Source organism: Rhinolophus ferrumequinum, chromosome 20 (genome assembly GCF_004115265.2).
Source record: "Rhinolophus ferrumequinum isolate MPI-CBG mRhiFer1 chromosome 20, mRhiFer1_v1.p, whole genome shotgun sequence".
In the NCBI taxonomy this organism is placed as follows: Eukaryota; Metazoa; Chordata; class Mammalia; order Chiroptera; family Rhinolophidae; genus Rhinolophus; species Rhinolophus ferrumequinum.
In genome coordinates, this window is record NC_046303.1 from 36,753,862 (window position 1) to 36,773,437 (window position 19,576).

General features: G+C 35.0%; 1 protein-coding gene across 1 annotated transcript; it reads left to right on the forward strand.

Moving 5' to 3' along the window:
* Positions 1–13,238: 13,238 nt before the first annotated feature.
* On the forward strand, positions 13,239–16,832 carry LOC117012223 (60S ribosomal protein L23a-like). The gene is made up of 2 exons (XM_033088256.1): positions 13,239–13,604; positions 16,755–16,832. Exons 1-2 carry the CDS (start codon positions 13,239–13,241, stop codon positions 16,830–16,832), a joined length of 444 nt encoding a protein of 147 aa, XP_032944147.1.
* The last annotated feature ends 2,744 nt before the right edge of the window (positions 16,833–19,576 follow it).

The following is a 19,576-nucleotide window of genomic DNA, read 5'->3' on the forward strand; positions in this document are numbered from 1 at the left end:
TCTTGAGCAACTGATATAGCATTTCACATGCTGCTTTACAGCTTTATGTGCCCGCCTTCCTGCTAAATGTGAGTTCCTTGAGATCAGGAGTTACATAATTGATTTTTGTATCCACAGTGTATAGTATAGTGCTGGTACATAGTTGATATTCCACAGATCTTGTTGAACTGAATATATAGATATTTTAAATACTACTCCTGAATTTTGCTTTCCTATTTTTAAAGCAAGTTAAGATTTGAAACCATAAAATTCCTAAAAGAAAATATAGGAAGAAAGTTTACAGACATTACGTGGAGTAAGATTTTTACTGATATATCTCCTTGGACAAGGGATGTAAGAGAAAAAATAAACATGTGGGATTACATCAAACTAAAAAGTTTTTTCACAGCAAAGGAAACCATCAATAAAACAAAAAGGGATCCTACTGAATGGGAAAAGATATTTGCCAATGATATATCTGATAAGGGGTTAATACCCCAAATTTATAAAAATCTCACTCAACTCCAACGAAACAAACAACCCAATTAAAAAATGGGCAGAGGACATGAAGAGACATTTTTCTAAAAAGGCCATACAGATGACAAACAGACATATGAAAAAATGCTCAACCCTCACTAATCATTAGAGAAATGCAAATAAAAACCACAATGAGATACCACCTCACCCCAGTCAAAATGGCTATCATCAATAAATCAACAAACAACAAGTGCTGGCAAGGATGTGGAGAAAAGGGAATCCTCATGCACTGTTGGTAGGATTGCAGATTGGTGCAGCCACTATGGAAAACAATATGGAGGTATCTCAAAAATCTGAAAATGGAACTACTTTCTGACCCAGTAATTCCACTCCTAGGTATCTATCCAGAGAAATCCAAAACTCTAATTCGAAAAAATGTATGCACCCTTATGTTTATTGCAGCACTATTCACAATAGCGAAGACATGGAAAGAACCGAAATGCCCATCAGTAGACGACTGGATTAAGAAACTGTGGTACATTTATACAATGGAGTATTACACAGCCATAAAAAATGAAATCTTACCATTTGCAACAATATGGATGGGCCTAGAGAACATTATGTTAAGTGAAATAAGTCAGACAGAGAAAGACAAGCACCATATGATCTCACTTGTATGTGGAATGTAAAGAAAAGAATAAATGAATGAACTAACCAGAAACAGTCTCAGAGACATAGAGGAAAAACTGAGGGTTGCTAGATGGGAGGGGGGTGGGGATAAGGGGGAAGGTGAGGGGATTAGAAAGCACAATCAGTAACCACAAGATGGCCACGGGGATACGAAAGTCAATTTGGGGAATGTAATAAATAATTTTGTAAAGATTTTGTAGGGTACCCAATGGACACTTGTCTCATTAGGGAGACCACCTCAGGGATGATGCAGATGCCTAATCACTGCACTGTACACCTGAAACTGAAGCTGAACAATAATGAATGTCAATGTCAACTATAATTTTATATATATATATATATAAAATTATAGTTGACATTGACATTATATATATATATATATGGTTACAAGAAGCAGAGTACAGCATTAGGAATAGAGACAGTGGAAATGTAATGGCTGTGTGCGATGTCAGAGGGGTAGTGGATGGGGGGAGGGCGGTTCACACAGTGTGAGGGATATAAACAATAAAATGATAAATGTCTAACTATTACATTGTTTTGTGCACCTGAAACTAATACAAAAAATGTTAAAAAAAAGATTTAAAACCTCAAAGTTACCATTACAAACTGTGATGGCTAAAGGAGAAACATAAAATCAAATGTTTTAAAATGAAATAATAAAAATAATAATAGATAACTACATTATGATGATGCACAATATATACATGAATTTCAATCATTGTAAATACAGATATCTTTTCAAAATGAATATAAGTACTCTCTAAGAGGTTCCACTTCAATACATTAAAAATTTAGAGGATGTCTTTTTACATTAATTATAATGAGATTGTAACAGAGCATAAAAAGCTTTCATCAATACATTTTTTCCAGTAATTTACTCATGTAAAATGGTAATGTATCGAAAGGCTGATGTTTCCAGAGCAAGCATAGTATAATATTGTAATATATTCTCTCAAGTCCACCATCCAGCATTATTGAAATGAAGGATGTGACCCTGCTCACCAGGGTACAGCAGAGGAACACAACAGACCCAATCACATACCTCTGTAGAGACAGAAGAGGGCAAGGCCAGTGTTGCTACTGAAGTTTCCATATGAGGCATCAGTACCAACCTTAGGACCAAAAATTTTGTTTTTACCCATGAACCTGCTTCTGATCTCCTTTTCTTCCTGTTCATCAAAAGAAAGGAATAAAATGCTGTAGAGCAGGAGCAAATCAACTGTGCCCAGCCTGCAGCCTATTAGCGTACAACCAATGAGTTGATATTGATTTTTATATTTTAAAAGGTTGTTTTAAAAGAGAAGAAGGAGAAAAATAGGAGACATAGACCACATAAGGCCAATTAAACCTAGAATATGTACTATATGGTCCTATGGGGAAAATTTGCCGACCCTTTCGTTACAGCCCCACAGTCTAATAGAACTTTCTACGATGATGCAAATGTTCTATATCTCTGCTGTCCAATATGGCAGTCACAAAACTCAGGTAGTGATTGAGTCTAGCTAGTCCAACTAAGAAAATGGATTTTAATTCCTTTTAATTTCAATTTTAATTAATTAATTGATTCATTCATATTTAAATAGCCATATCAATCTGGTGGCTACCACATTGGGCAGCACATCTCTAGAGCACCATTTCTCACATTTTGATAGTTTTAAACCTTCAAATGCCAAGAACAGCAGATGGAATAGAAGCCAAGCTGTTATTATCTTGATCAGGTAATCTAACGCCTCCAAGAACATTTTCTGGTCCTTCCATTTTGTACCCTCCATTATTCCATTTTACCCATTGCCTTCCAATGTGTCTTCAGTCACCTTGTTACCCCATTTTCCCTGTGTTTTAAGTGGAAAAGCAGGACACAAGAATAGTCTAGAATCTTACAGCAGGGGGCAGATGTTGTTCTATAAGACAAAATCAAAACTGAATCATTGCCCTTAAAAGAGTGCGGTAGATGAAGGGTTAGATTTTTTTGGTGCTTAGTTGAGTGATACAGATCTCTCAGACATATTATGAAATGGCCTAAAGATCCAACTATCATGTATGATGTCGTTTCTGTGGAAATTTTTACTGAATTCCAAACACCTAACTTAAAAACTTGCCACAAACGTTCAGACAAATTAGGAATACATTGTGTGTAGTTTAACAATAAAAATCAGTTACAAGTTGTGCAGTATTATGAATCATGGAAAATGTTTACTTGGAAACTATGGAAATTTTTTCACAGCTTCGTATATAACAAGTGCTCTGCATTTAGAAGTAGCTAGTGCTGTAGTACTTGACTATCCTTGACAATCACCTCTAACTGAAAGCAGTTTTATTTTATCAGAGTGACACTTTCAAAATCAAACACAGTCTCTTCGCCTAACAACTAAAAATAGCTTATGGCAGAAAAAAAAAAAAGGAATACAATACCACCTTTAGAACATTTTCCAAAGCTGCATTATTTTAAATATATTATTTCGTTAACCACACAGTTCAGGACAGGATTCTTTGTGTAGTGTATATGCATTATTTCTTAGAATTTAGAAGTATAGTTCCAGTTTGCTGAACCCAAATCAACTAAATCAGGAAGCGAAAATTAGTTTTTGTGCCAAAGCAATTGTTTCTGTCGGGGTTTCTTTTGAACTGCAAGGTAGTCTATCTTCAACGTATAATTTTCAGTTAGGGAAAAATATAAAATGGGCGATAAGTAAATGTTGAGAATGTTATTCAATCATTTTTTTTAAGTAGCTGCCAAATGCTCTCTTTAGAAAGCTTCTCAAGGGGAAATGACTATGTCTAGAGCAAATGATACACAGCATCATAAAAATATGCCAAATGATTTTTATCTGTCAAAAATGGCTACTAAAGAAAAAATACAATTTATATGAGAGAGAGACAGGTGGGGTGGGGAGGTGTCAAGGGAGGGAGGGAGGAAAAAAGAGATTTGTGCCTTTACAATCCTTTGAATGAGAGTTTTTCATGTAGTACAACTACATGGGAAAATGAAGTATGTGCTTATATGAACATTTGGAAACTCCAGGATCCTTTTTATTAGAAAGACAATGTACCCAGACAACTGACTGACCTTTTAAGTTTCTCAGGGTATTTTACTGTCATTAATATGCAGGGAAATTGTCCAAAAATGCTTAAGAAAAGAATATATTAAAAACTCAATACAAACCTTCTAACAAATTCTAAAAACTACTAATAACTGGAAAATTATTGGGGAAAATTTTGTATATAGAAACATATAATTTCAGGTTTAAATTTTTCCGGAGGAACCTAGGGGCCTTCAAAGTTCCTATGGCTTTACATTACCTACCAAATTATGAGATTTAATTAAACTGTATATTAATTTGGGCAAAGAGAGAGGAGAATATTTTTTGTGTGTTGTATATGTTCTGGACAAAGAAATTCTAAGCATAATATTTCATTGAATATTCTCTCGTGGGTTTAATTCCACAAATATGAAAAAGTCAAATGAATTATAACTAACATTCAAGGAATAATAACTGAATAGGAAAGCAGTGATAACTTGGCTGGACAGATGGTAAATCTAAATACTTTGAGATTAAGAAGAGAATTGAAAAGGGCCTTAGAGATCAAATAGTCTGTTGTTGTTATTTTTTTAACCAGTATATTGATTCCTTTCATTACACCTCATATACAGTTTCAGTTCTAATACTTCAATTAAGTGTGAGTTCTCTATCTCCCTAGCCAGGAAACTCTACTTCTGGAACAATCTAAACATATATGGCCTGCTTCTTCAAACGTCAAAATCAGCCAAATTCATAGAAAGGCAATGGCTTCAAGGAGAAATAATGACAGGTTCTGCAGACACTTTTCACTCTCGCACATTTCTGTGAGAGAGGTGGGAATCAATGAGAAGTATGACTGATACGTATGGGCACTCAATAAACTTTCACCTTCCCATGGGTTTCATAGTGGCTTCTAAAGTGCGTTTAATAATGAGTACATTATTATAACCATAACTGACTCTGCAAAGAATAAGCACTGGATACTTGTACATTGCCTACTAAATTCTCTAGTGCATCCCAACCATTTATCGTTATCAAGAGGTTCTCACCATTCTCATCAGTTATTACAGCTGAGTCCCAGTAAGATTTGTCGTCAAGATGGCCTTAAAGTTCTCAGTTTGACTAAACTTTAGACAGACTTATTCCTGACTCTAGAAAGAAATTCTTTCTTTGCCCCTTAGAGAGGCATTTTTTTTTTAAAAGCTTAATGTCAGTTTTATAACCCAGGACTGTCTTTCTCCAGAATCTGGCAGCAATCCCTTCGCTATATAAAATCACAGAAGAGAGGACGTCTATCTCTCCATCTCTTTGGAGGACAGAAGCCTAAGTAACTACCTTGTATCACAAAGATACAAGAAAATTTACCTTCTTTTTTTTTTTGGACGCCAATCAGCAAATACAGATGGCCTGTGTTTTCCCTCTCACCCAAGTACTTAAAAATCTTCCCACCCTTTGTTTCAGTGGAACTGAGTTCAGACTTCTTTAGTCTGTTCTTCTCCTCTATGGAAATAAATAAAATCTTGAATAAAATCTTCCTTACCAGTTTAGCTTTGTCCAGTGCAATTTTTGCTTTGCCACTCATGAAACTGTTTTGGACAGAAAAAGATATTGCTTCTAATTTGCAAGCATAAAAAGGCAGACTAGAAAAGGTAGCATTTGATAAACACAATACAAACAGAAATCATGAAAAGTCAGTCATAAATTGTGAAAAAGTTAGAAATTGTGAAGTCAGTCATAAATTAGCATAAATCTTGGAATTATTAATCAAGACCTAACTTTTTTTCTTGGGCAAGAAAAAAAAAATCTGTGCAAATTTTAACACTGTCAAGTAGAATCCATACTATCTTTTCCAGATTGCCAAAACTCAACTCAACACATGGCTGATAGGTGGAGCTTTGGCAAACACGAGGGGATGCTAAAGAAAAGGTTACCATCTGGTAAAAGAGAGAAAGGTGGTGGGCTGAAGCCTTTTTCTATTTTTTTTACAAGACTAGATATTCTGTTAGACAAAAATAAGCATATCCAGATAGAAAATAATCTATATTTTTAATAAAAAATTAAGTATAAAGGAATTCATTCACTTACTGTATTCTAGTCTTCTATTCTTCTCATTCGTCCATTATTATTTTTTAACAAAGTATATTTCCATGTAATATATTAATGAAAACATGACCTGGCATATGTACTGGTCTGTGCAAACAGAGAGTATAGCTCACAACTACTCATATATTGTGTTGCCTTTCCATTACTGCAATTTTATATGGCCCTTTAATGAATGTGCACATGTATTACATGCCTAGTGAGTTTTAACTAATTTTAACTAATTTAAGCCTAAATATAAATTTGAAATCATTTAAAAATTATGTTGTAAACCACATATTTTTTAATGTAATGCCAAACTGTACAATCTTATTACTATGTCGTAGCAGTTTGTCCACTTGAAAATCATGTAACTTTACCTCCTCTTGTCATGTTGAACTGGTAGGGAGAGTCATATTTTACAGTAAAAGACTGTGTGATTAATATCCATAATTATAAGATGTGACTGAATTAAAATCAGTAAGTCTTTTGTTTGTGGTAGATATCTCCTAAGCTTTAATTGCTGGTTTAGTAGTTCATTTAGAAAATCCTTGTTAATGATCTGGTGTAGCTCTGAGGAATGTTGAATAGTAAGAGTTTCTTATCCAGTACAAATAATTTCCTCCATTGTGGATGGCTGATCCAGGAGAAAGATTCATGGTGTGGGCAATGGAATCCAGTGTTTCAACTTCTCTCAGCCACATAGTCACATAAGACATACCGGTACACACAGAAAAATATGCATTAGGAATTATTCATCTCCATGAGAATTCTGATCCTTGGCACACTTAAAATATAGAAAATTTCAGAAAAATATAATATTCCCTGGAACACAATTTTTAGGAACATGTGTAACATATTTTATTATAGAACATCACTCAGTTCATCAGTTCTAAATTCATCTGTCTTTTGTTTGGTTTCTCTTGCTTCCGTATGTGTCAGGGCTTAGTCTGCTGCTCAGATAATTGTTTCTGGAAAAAAGACTGTGAATGGTTATGCCACCATAAACGGTCTAGAACTAAACATCTGATCTCATCTGTGTTAGTCTCTTTTTGCTAATTTAAAAATCATTTCCCTTCACAGCCTTTATAGAAGGATTTCTCATTTTAAATGTGTTATTTAGGAAAGAAATATGTTCAATTTCATGAGACAATCTCTCTTTGTAGAGGAAGAAAGAAGGGAAACATTCGTTGAAGCCAAAAAGGTACCACGTATTGTCCCAGGTATTTCAAATACAATATTTACTTTAATTACAAAGTGTCATAAGAAGTGTTTATTATTATTATTTCCACAACATAGACTTAAAAATGAGAAGAAACTAAGGCTCACAGATGTTAGGTAACTTGCTCAGAGACCAATCGCTAATTAATAATGAAACAGGGATTTGAAATATGACTTCAAGTCTATGTTTTTGTTTTTGTTTTGTCCAGCAATAGGATTCATCTACAAGATAATTCTTTTTTGAATAGAATTACCAGTGCTGAAAAATGTTTTGTATTAAGTATGTTTGGATGCAAACTGTAGTAAGTTCAGATGAAAACTCTTGACATGTGTCAAGTAATGTATACCCATTTTTCTCAAACTTTGCAACTGTGCCCTGGGATGTCACAGCAATTTCACCAGGTACGATAGAACATTTCAAAATTGTAAGGGAAACACAGTGATACTCAACAACTGTTAGATTACTGCAAACTACTTGCTTGAAGTAGTTCAGTTTCAGGAGTAAAAAAGAAAGCTTGAAAATCTGAGGAAACATTTAGCATCCTCTTCCTCTGCAATAAAGAGGGCTTGGGATTTGTTAATCATGTGAGTAACCCAGAAGTAAAGGAAGATTTCTGTAACCATGCTTCAGTCTGTTGCATTTTAGGGCTTAAGTCAAAGTAATCTCAGAGAAGACTATATTTCAAAGGAATACTTATTTCAAAACATTTCTCAAGATGAGTATATGGACAAGCCTTGTGAGGCGGTGTGACTGGCAAATTTATCTTCTGAGCAGTGTACTGCTATCAGTGCCGTATAGCGTAAGGGAAAAAGAGAACTTAACTCCAAATTCCAGTTCTACAATGTGCTGACAAAACTAGTCAAAAATTACTCATGCTGTCCTTACCTGCAGAATGAGTAGAATTCAGTGAGAAACCCAGCTTTACATTATTAAATATATATTAATGTTTTTAAATTATATGCAATGTATGACCATGTATTGACGGCCAGTAATCACCACAATTGTATCAATTGCTTGCAACCACGAACACTGCAACAGAGTTAGATATTAGGAGTTGGGCAAGAGACCACAGGTCCTCAGAGAAATCTGTCTTTTTAGAATTTATTTGACTGCAGTGGAGCAAAAAACATTGGAACACATTTCAAATTTCCTAGGATAGAAAAATGCCAACCCATGGTATAGAGCAATGAGTTAGCCAATCAAGTATTAACTGTGGTTTCTAGTGAAACAACAAAGGATGAACAATTTCAGGTCACATACTATCTTTGCTACATCTAATGGAATGGCACAAAGCAAAGCAAATCTTGAAAATTCTTCCCCAAGGCTTGGATTGATACTTGTCTGTATATGTTACCATGCTTTAAATGTCTTTCTCTTGTAGCCATAGATCTGAAGCTACTAAAAATCAAATTCAGACATTGAATAGGTGGAGGCTTAAGTAAAATATGGATTAAATTCACAACTTCACTAGCTCTTTTATACAAATGATATGATACTGATAGGAAATTAAGGAATCCTGATCATTGAAATAAGAGGATCCAGAAGCACACATAGGATCTGGAGAATCCCAACCCCTCAAACAGCTCTGATATGTTCCTATTGTGTCTTTCTTGCTGTACAGAGCTAATGATTTATCCAATTATAATATTTATAGTCTTTCAACTGTGCCAATTGATAAAATGTAAAATCAGAGTAGAGAATAAAAGAATTTTACTCAGAAGTTTTGTGTATTTAAAAATTTATATCATAAAAAATGGGAATCTGTAGATGAGTATTTTAAGAGCAGTCAATCATGAAGCAGAGTATGATTTGGGATCAGGCTTAATTCTTTGCTACGGCTGAACACACAGCGATTTGGAATTCAACAGCTTGCAGGCAGCTAAATGTGATTCTAATAATTTGTTGGTTTAGTCAAAGCAAAACTGGATCAAAAGGTGATTCATGCTAGGTAATATCAGAAAGCCCTTAGTCTGATGTAAAAGAAGGAATTCAAAGACTACAGGAGAGAATAATGTTGGATTGGATCCATCCTATACTTTACACCCACATATCCCCTCCCTTTGTCCATTGTCAGAGTTCAGACAACATTTTAGTTTTTAACTAGGAACAGGCTGGTGATGGAAGTCCTAGTTTCTTTGAAAAACTGCTTTCCTTGGCTGATAATTCTAGTAAACAAGGGTGAAAACAACGGTGAATTCCTCCTCACTAGGGAGGAATAAGCCAAACCCAGTGGGGCCAAGACTGCATTATCTCCCTCCAGAAACAAAATGTCCCCCCACCATAAATTTACACAGTTTTTATGACCTCCACCTTCCAGATGTCTCAGCTCAAAGTCAAATCCCAGTGACAGTAAATTTGATAACTCAAATGTGGCTCTTGTATCTACCCCCAAATTATCCAGTCATACCTAGAAAAAGGGCTTGGTTACAGTCACTAGGGCATTACTGAGAGCATATAGGGTCACTCAACTTTGGTCTACTATGCTCTTTTTTATTTGGTTCTCAACACATGTACACACACATACACACACACACACACTCACACACACACACCCATCCTTTGTTCCCTTCATCCAAAAATGTTCTCACCTAATAAGATCTAAATTGCTCCATGCACATGCACTTCCTCCCCACCAGTACACAATTTCCAGTTTATATTCTGTACCTCAAGTTCTTTGCCTGCCCTATAAAAATACCCAAAACTTCCACATTGCCTTCCCAACATAATAACTCAGATTAAAAATTTAAAAGAGCCAGCCCAGGGATTTGCTATTTGCCCTCTGCCGGTAAATTGTTAACAACAGAATCCTGGGGGGCAGGGAGGGAATGTCCTGATTTATAGTGTTTACTGACTTCTGTAAACACTATGGCCAACTTTGAAATACCAATGTTAAAGTCACTGAAGCATGGAGTTGGAAAGAGATATACACAATCAACTCTGTAGATAAATACAAGCTGGCTTTAGCAGACCTCTGTATCACACAATCAGGATTTGGGGAAATTCTGGAGTTTGATGTCCTATTGATTCTCTCCTTAGGCACATTTAGCTCGTCTTCATTTATCCTCATTCCCTCACCATCTCCCCTTACTGTTAGAATTCAGGGACGTTCTGTAACATCAGGACTTAACGTAAGGATCGAGCCAGGATCCAATAGTCTTCCTCAAAGTTTGCGTCCATTTCTTTCCCTATATATTTATTCAATTAACCCATCCCATTTGAATTGGAACAATTTGCACAGTACATACATTCAGTGTAATAACAGTATAATTTTCTTAAGTTTTCTCCTTTTCAGGAAGAGGATCTGCTCAATTCAGAAAAATAGGTAATAAAATATGAGTATCTGGTTGAGCCTCAGGTCTCTCTGTCAGATTGGAAGATTTAACAGTTTTTCTGCAAATCAAATAAAGCTTAATTCAATAAATTAAGTAGAAACTGTCCATTTTATTTCCTTAGAATATAAAATTGATCAACTATAGCAGGCATATCTTTTGCCAGACCATGCCCTCCTGTGGAAGTACAACACTGACCCTACCTCCTTCTTCCATTAGGTAACCATACACCTATTTTGCTTCAACTTATAGTTATAAGCTCCATAAAAGCAGAGGTGTTGCATGACTTGATCCAAGAATAGTCTCTGGCATCAAAAAGAAGGAAGAAAGTAAGGGAGTGAGAAAGGAACATTAAAAGATTGATTAAATATGATAGAATCATAGAATCTGGAAGCTTGAAAGCACCTCATGTTGTCTCATCCAGCAATCTCATTCACAGATTAGGAAATGGAATATTGGAGTGATCAAAATACTTGTCCATGAATAGCCCGTCTATACAACTGCCAATTTAGAACACAGATCATAAAATACAGGTGTCCTGATCCTATAGAAGTCAGTCTACTTTTAGGAAAGGCTATAAAATTGGGATAAAGGATAGAAAATTGCCATGAAGGTATATGGATAGGACAGTGTGCAGCAGAAGAGATTTTTTTTTTCTTATTCAACACAATTGTGTGAAAACAATGTCATTCTCTGGAATTAAAGTAGGTAACATGCACCCAAACTCCTGGATTACTGTTTTCAGCTTTCTGATTCCTATCCTTCTGAGTGAATCTTAAGGTAATGAAGATGACAATGGAGTTTCTTTTAATCAAAAACACAGATGACTTCCTTCCATGTGTCCTCCAGTATATTCTGTAGGGAGAGGTCATTCCAAACTGTGTTAGTTTGACATTTCAGTTTGGAAGGTTATGAACCATTCAGAGAAGCAGGCCGATTCTACATGTTTGTCTGAAAGATAAAGTTCTTTATCTTATCCTTCTCTCCTGAATAATCCAAAATTTATACCCCACTAATGGAAAGATAAAAGAATCATCTGATCTCATTCATCAAGCTCATTCTTTGAAACACTAATAACCTACTAAAAATTCACTACTACTACTAATAAAATAATTTGGTTTTTTTCTTTATTTGATCTATGAGTCAAAATCTGAACCTCAGTGGATAAACTCAGTGTGTGAATGTATAAAGTTTGCTTTATCAAAATGCTAAGTTAAAGAAAAACAAAAAGCTAAGTCACTTTGAATATCAGAAAAGACTCAACTTTCTCATCTCATCTGATCATGACAGGAATCATATTATCATTGCAGGGTAGAACATCCAATTAAGCCTTTTTAGAATTTTGGGAAGCCTGTGTTCTGGGCCATAGTTCTGTAATGATACTCAGTAGATGAAGCTTTCACTTTCCCTAGTTGAAAGCATCTTTTTTCTTACAGAAGAAAATTGTGCCAAATTTGAATTTTTCTATAACAAGTAAGATTTAGGAAAAGACTGCTGCATATCATTTGTAGCACTTTAAAAAAATTGTTTGTTTTTTCAGTAATCCTTCCAATATAACTTTAGCTGCAAAGGTACAAAAAGGTTCTAAAACAAAAAACAAAACAAACAAACAACAACAAAAAAAAACTGAATAAGAAAGGGTGGTTGAATAAGCCCAGGGAAGGATGGGTAAGTTATGGCTGACAAAGGTGACACACTGACAAAGAGATAAATAATTTAGATAATAATTCACTCAATGTTTCTGTGATCCAGGTAATCCAGTTTATCATTTATAAAATGACGATGAAGAGAAAGACATAGAAAATTATTAATCAAGAACATACTCTGCAAGGGCCTAGATAAGTTACAAATGTCTCTGACATTAATACAATCATGTTGAGAAGATATGTCAAATTGATTAGATGCTAACAAAGGATGAGCTTTATAGGATGAGGTATTTAGAGAAACTTTTACAGAAGGCATGGGGTTAAATTAATCCTTGACACTGCAGGAGGATATTTAAAGCCACTGAGGCAAGGGGAAAGGGTGATGATATTTCAGTTTGGAGAATAATAAAAGGGACAATATGTATGACATTTACACGGATTTGGAGTCAGACGCAAGTAACTTTACCCTAACTCTTACACACACTGACAAGATACAGGAAACTAGTTACTTAACCTCAAGATAAAACAATAATAATGACAACAACAACATCTAAGTGCTTATTACATTCCAGTGATTGTTTTAAATATTTGTACGTGCATGAAATCAAGTAATCTTCACAAAACCAGTGAAGTCATTAGTTTGATTATCCCTCCTTTTACAGAGCTGGAACTGAGACATACAGATGTGAAGAAATGTGTCAAAGCTCAGATAGCTACCACCATGTTTCCCCGAAAATAAAACCTACCCTGAAAATAAGCCCCAGTTAAGATCATCAGCCAAACCTTTTTCATGAAGATGGCACGGAAATCGAAGAAGGAAGCCCCTGCTCCTCCCAAAGCCGAAGCCAAAGTAAAGGCTTTGAATGCAAAGAAAGCAGTCCTGAAAGGCCTCCACAGCCACGAAAAAAAGGAGATCCGGATGTCACCCACCTTCCAAAGACCCAAGACACTGCCACTCACAGGCAGCGCAAATATCCTCACAAGAGCGCCCCCAGTAGGAACAAGCTTGACTACTGTGCCATCATCAACTTCCCCTAACTACCGAGTCAGCCATGAAGAAGATAGAAGACAACAATACACTGTGTCCACTGCGGATGTCAAGGCCAACAAACACCACATCAAACAGGCTGTAAAGAAGCTCCATGACATTGACGTGGCCAAGGTCAACACCCTGATCAGGCCTGATGGAGAGAAGAAGGCATATGTTCGACTGGCTCCTGACTATGATGCTTTGGATGTTGCCAACAAAATGGGGATCATCTAAACTGAGTCCTGCTGGCTAATTCTAAATACAAAACTTTTTCACTGTAAAAAAAAAAAAAAAGAAGATCGTCAGCCAGACAGACATTATGACGATGTTCCAGAAGATGACATGACTGTATTTGAATAAATGTAGATTGTTGTACGTGAAAAAATAAGACATCCCCTGAAAATACGTCCTAATGCGTCTTTTGGAGCAAAAATTAATATAAGACCTAGTCTTACTTTTGGGGAAACACGGTAAGTGGTGCAGTGGGGATTCTAACAAGTAGTCAATAAATGGAAGATTTTTTTTTGTTTTTACTTATTTGAAAATAATAAACTAAAAAGCTCTATAAAACACCAGATGAAATAACTTTTTCCAATCGAGCAAACTCTTCATATTTTTATTGCAGAGTTTTCCCATTTTCTTTATTGAGATTAGTGTATTATATATCTCTTATATAATGACTATTCAAAAGCAGAACAGTTTTCATAGAAATGGAAATCAGCCTAAAATATTTGTTAGCCAGGAGTTATTGCTCTACTCAAAATTACTGGAGATAGTAAATTAACCTAGGGCAATATTGTACGGCTGTATCGAAATGATTAAAAAAAAAAGTGTGTAATTTCATGAGTCTTTTGTCAAATGCAGCTGAATAAATTACTGAGAGTTCAAGCTATAGGCAACACATGTTAGGAAAAAAATAAGAAAGAAAATATTCAATATTATGTATAGATATTTGTAGAGTTGTGTGTGTGTGTGTATGTAAATTCACTGCCATCTGTATGCACGTAATGGATTGTCTGTAAATTTTGTTATTTTCAGTTCATTATAACATGCAATGCTTTGTGTGTTTGCTTCTGAAGTGTTATTTTGTTATTTTCAACCAAATAAACTAGGTGGATGAATAAAAGGCAATTCAATGACACAGCTATTAGAATAAAGTATGTAGAAAATATTCATCAATACCCTTAATCTTAATCAGTTCTGAACAAGGGCTACAAAAGTAGCCATCTGCTCTGTAGTTTAACTTTCACGTGATTTTTTTCCTACCAAAGATAAGATTTCTCTTTGTTTAGGATACTTTTCAAAGTGTATAGTAAGTTCCTAGACATGTCAATTATTTTAGAACAGAATATAGGTTACTTCTTTCATTGTTGAGGTCTAAGAAGGATGTCAGTGTCTCCCTAAAGCTTTCAGGGTAAAACTTGGAATCTGTATCTATAACCAGTACCCTCTAGAATCTGACTCTCTCTCTCTCTCTCAGCTTCAACTCCCAACACCTCCACAGTCACTTAGAGTTCCTGCTTTGATATAACATGTAAAGCTTCAGGTGTTCATGAGCCCTGGCACGTGCTTTTATGGCATTCTAGAAAAGTCCATCCTCTCCCCCTCATTAATCTAATTAATCCATGCTCATCCCCCTACCACTGTCACCTCCTTCCAGAAGGCTTTCTTTATCAATCCAGTACAATTTTGTCTATGGTTCTAGAGTCTTATATGTCATAGCACTTGTACCGTGTGGCACCATAGTAGTTGATTTTTTTTTTTTTTTTGGTCTCCTTTTCAAAACTAAGCTATTCAAGGACAAACACTGTGTCTTATTTGACTTTGCCATGCAGAGCACCTGGCTGTCACAGAATGACTTACTGACCAATTACAATAATTCACTGTCTGGTTTAGTTCTTCAGAGCCAATCAACAGGGTTCAAGTTATTTAAGCATGTTTTTAACGTGGAGCCTAGATGTCTGCTTCTGAGTATGTGCATGAAAAGGGAAAGAGAGCAATGATACTACATCAACTTCTCAGTCCTTGCTCCTCCGCTATAACTCCCTTTCACCTCTCATCCCTGGTCTCAGTCTAAGAGATGCTAATGAGCCTGATCTTGTTCTCTGAGGGAAAATTGTGCCTCAGTGTGGAAGCAGTATCAATGGCTCATACTTGGTGCAAGTAATACTGAAGAGAGAATAACGTTTGTTCATGAGATATCAGCATAATGGAATAAGTGTAATGCCAAATACGGCTAAATATTATAACCCCTCACAACTACAGTGCATAAAAGCACAATGCGCTTCCCAACCAGACTCTTAATCCAACATTGTTACCTCAAAAGTGGCAGAGGAAGTTGCTTATTAGTCTTTGATGTAATTCCTTTTAAGACCTATTGATTGGAAAACTTTATCAGTGACTTTGAGAGACAGACTTAGTAAATGAAAACATTCTTCCAGCTAGGATCTTTTGAAACAAGATAATGTTATCTTTAGTTCCTGAACATATTTTGAGTCAAAATATGCTTACTGTTTAAATAGTGATATTGTTTTTTTGTATATTTCCCAGGGAAGAGAAATCTTAAGCGATCCCTTACACAGGTTAACACTTGTCAACTTTTTCTTTCTAACCCTCAAAGATAGTAAAATACAGAATATGAAGTCATATAATTTTCCCTGCACTTATTAGACACTGTTACTTTCCTAGATAATTTATTTAGCTGTGGGATGAAATAATAATATCTTCTGAAAAATAGTATAAAGCCTGTATCCATATGGTTCTTGGCTCAGTACTTAATCCCATGCCATAAGAAAACAATTCTGGAACCATAGTTAAAACAAGCCTTCATGAAAAACCCACCACAGCTCTTTGTCAGTAATGCTGATATAGTTAGCATTAAACACTTCCCCAAATAGAGGAAGTACATTTGCTTAAAAGTGTGTTATAAAAGAAGCACTCAATAAAAATTTCCTGAATAAAACCTAAATAAACCTACCAGACAGATTATAAAGGAATTGCACTCTAATTCCAAATCCAATACACTTCATTTTTTTATATTAATTTTTAAATTTTTGTGATTAAATTCAACCATGCTTTTTAAAAGAAAATAAGGGAAGACTTTTTTAAATGACTTTTTAATGAACGTTTTTGTGAAGCAAATAGCTCCTCTCTAATGTGTTTCCTTTATATACCTTCTATCCTCTATTCTTACGTTTATGATTACTCATTCTCTCTGTTCAATAGCAGGGAATGAGTAACCCTACAGGCAAAATAATTTTTGTTTGTCTTATATAATTTTAGGTCAAGGATGGCAAAGTCATGAAGTTTTGGAAGATGGTAAAGAAAATTTATATTACCATGAGCATTGCTCTCATTTGAGGACATGGAAAGGGAATTTATAGTATTTGGGTTGTAAATCAGGATAATTTTCTTGGGAATAGGTCAACATGCATCTTTGAAAGAGTTATAAAATTCTGGGATTTGAATGTCTCCCAAATGCCAGAATATTTTCATCTGTGTCAAGCTGTATGTACAACAATGTTTTTTCTCCTACATGATTTCTAAGATAAAATGCTGTCATATCACCGTCAATCATTGTAAATTCCAATGACTGTTATTCAGTCTCAGATTCTCACAGGAAATTTAGACTAAGGTTAATTCTTGCCAGTATAAAAATTTGCTATTCAGAAATTCCAGAGTATATATGATGTTTTAGACAATTTACTTTCAAAACAAGAGAGAGAAGTAAGCACCTTACTAAGTATACAAAAACCAACAAATCACATTACCCAGGTGTAAATACTAATAATGAGTATATTATGGACATAAAGTTGTGAATGACTTATTTTTTCCCACTTTGATTTTTCTCACTTTAATGAAAATTATTTCAATCTTACTGTTCGGATTCATCATTGAAATTTCATTACCTTCTCTAATGAAAATTGAAAATGTGTGTTTTAAACAGTAATCTCTTGCACGTAGGTGGTGAAAAGCAAAGACAGAATAGGTGTATAACTCATAAGCTATATGAGATATTTGGAGTCTGCAATCGGGGTGTTGGCACTTCATTATGATTTCTATTGTCACTACATACACTAAAACACTAAAAATCGTGGCAGATACTTGTACTAAGAAACTATCTAGTGGTAGAAAAAACGATGATAAAAAAGAAAAATATTCATTCAAGTGAAAACTGTCTTTTGCAAAGCGTGACGGTGGCCAAATTAGTAGATCTCAGCAGCTCAGAGACACGTTGTGCTCATGAGTGCCACCCATTTGTTGTTATTAATATGAACTATAAACAATTAATGCAGCAATCATAACTTTTAAAAAATCATTAAAATTACCAATTCCCCCATTTGGGTTTAGTGGTTTCACATAAATGTACATAGATAAAGTTTTAAAGATATTACTAAAAATGAAAAGTATCATTTTTTATGACAGTCCATGAGTCTTGCTTTTTGAACAGAAAAATCAAAAGAAAACATTGAGTTCAGAAGAAACAGGAATGAAAAAAATTATTGAAAATGATCAACTCTGGGAAGAACACAATGAATCCATGAGGGTATGATGACTGTTTTCAAAACAGAACTGCAAGTTGAAAAAAATGTCCAAAATGAAAATTAAACTTTTGGAAAACAGAAAGGATAAGACACCCAAAATTATTTAATCATATACTAATGGACATTTTTAAAATGGAATAGATCATCACTTTAGCTAGTTTTCCAGCAAGTACAGATTTCTAAGGCAGCTCTATTCCACAAAAATGTCTCTATTAAACATATATGGTCACAGCTATTTTGTCACCATTACTCTCCAAAATTAAATTCTTTAAACTCTACTGGCACAAGTAAACCCAACTGGCACACGAAGAAAATGATTGATTTTAGTTTCAATTGACTTCTGCATATACAGAGCAATGAAAATAAGTGAGGAAACAACATATAGTGCATTGCCTGAAAGCTAATTATTACCTTGCACTAAAAAAAGTACCTTATTGTATGAAGGAAACTTCATATAATTCCTCATTAAGTAATATGCATGATAACCATAATAAAATATTTTATTTCTTCAGATCCCACTTAGCATTATGTAGGCTTAATTTAACAAAATTCAGTGATATCCTTGAATGTTTAATTCAATCTGTCAGAAATTTATTAGACAACAAATGAAGGCTGATAACAGTTTTTAAAGTCAATTTGACAGGTATCAAAGAGAAAAGGTAATATCATTTACTTAAACTAAACACTTAAAAATTATAAAATCACTAATTGTAGAGCACAAAGGGGCTTTAGAAATCATTTCAAGCCAACATTTCCATTTTCCCATTGAGATAACTAAAGACCAGAGAGGTGAATTTACTTTACCCAGGTCACACAGTACCATTCTGTGCTTCTTGTATACACTAAGGGGAAGTGACAATTGAGAAGAAACTAATCATAGGGGGAAAAAAATCCCTTCAGATATGTCACATTTGTTAAAGCTTTCTGTACCAAGGATTCTACATGTGTTGGCTCACTTAATCTTCCGAGAAACACTACGAGTTATGCATTATTATCTCCATTTAACACGAGACAATTGGTGCAGAATATACCTAAGTTCTTCTACAATACAGTGGGTGGGAGAGCCATGATTTGACCCCACATGCCTGACTGCCAATCCCAACTTCTGTCCACTACGCCCTCCCTCCAGAGAAGCTTATTGGCTCTTTTTTAAGTTGAAGCCACATGTATAAACATCCACTTGATGGTGGCAACCCCATATCACGCAGACGATGATCAGAATATTTAGAGGGTCCTACGAGTAAATCTTAGGACAGATGAGAGACCCTCTAATAGGAAAATTAATGTGACCTAGGAACACGACACTTCTAAGTGTCTCCCTTTTATTAAGAGGACTGAAACTAACTGCTGCAGGAGGTGTTTGTGCCCTTTTAAAATAGTAATTCCGACCAACAAGTATTTGTAAAAGTACAATACAAGAGAAGTCTTGGCCCAATTGTCCAGAAAAAGAAACTGGGAAATGAAGACTTCTCATCCTTTGTCCATAATGCAGTCCCATTGGCTGGATTTGACTCATCAGAAGGAAACGGTATTTGTAGACTGACTCTGATGACAGTGCGA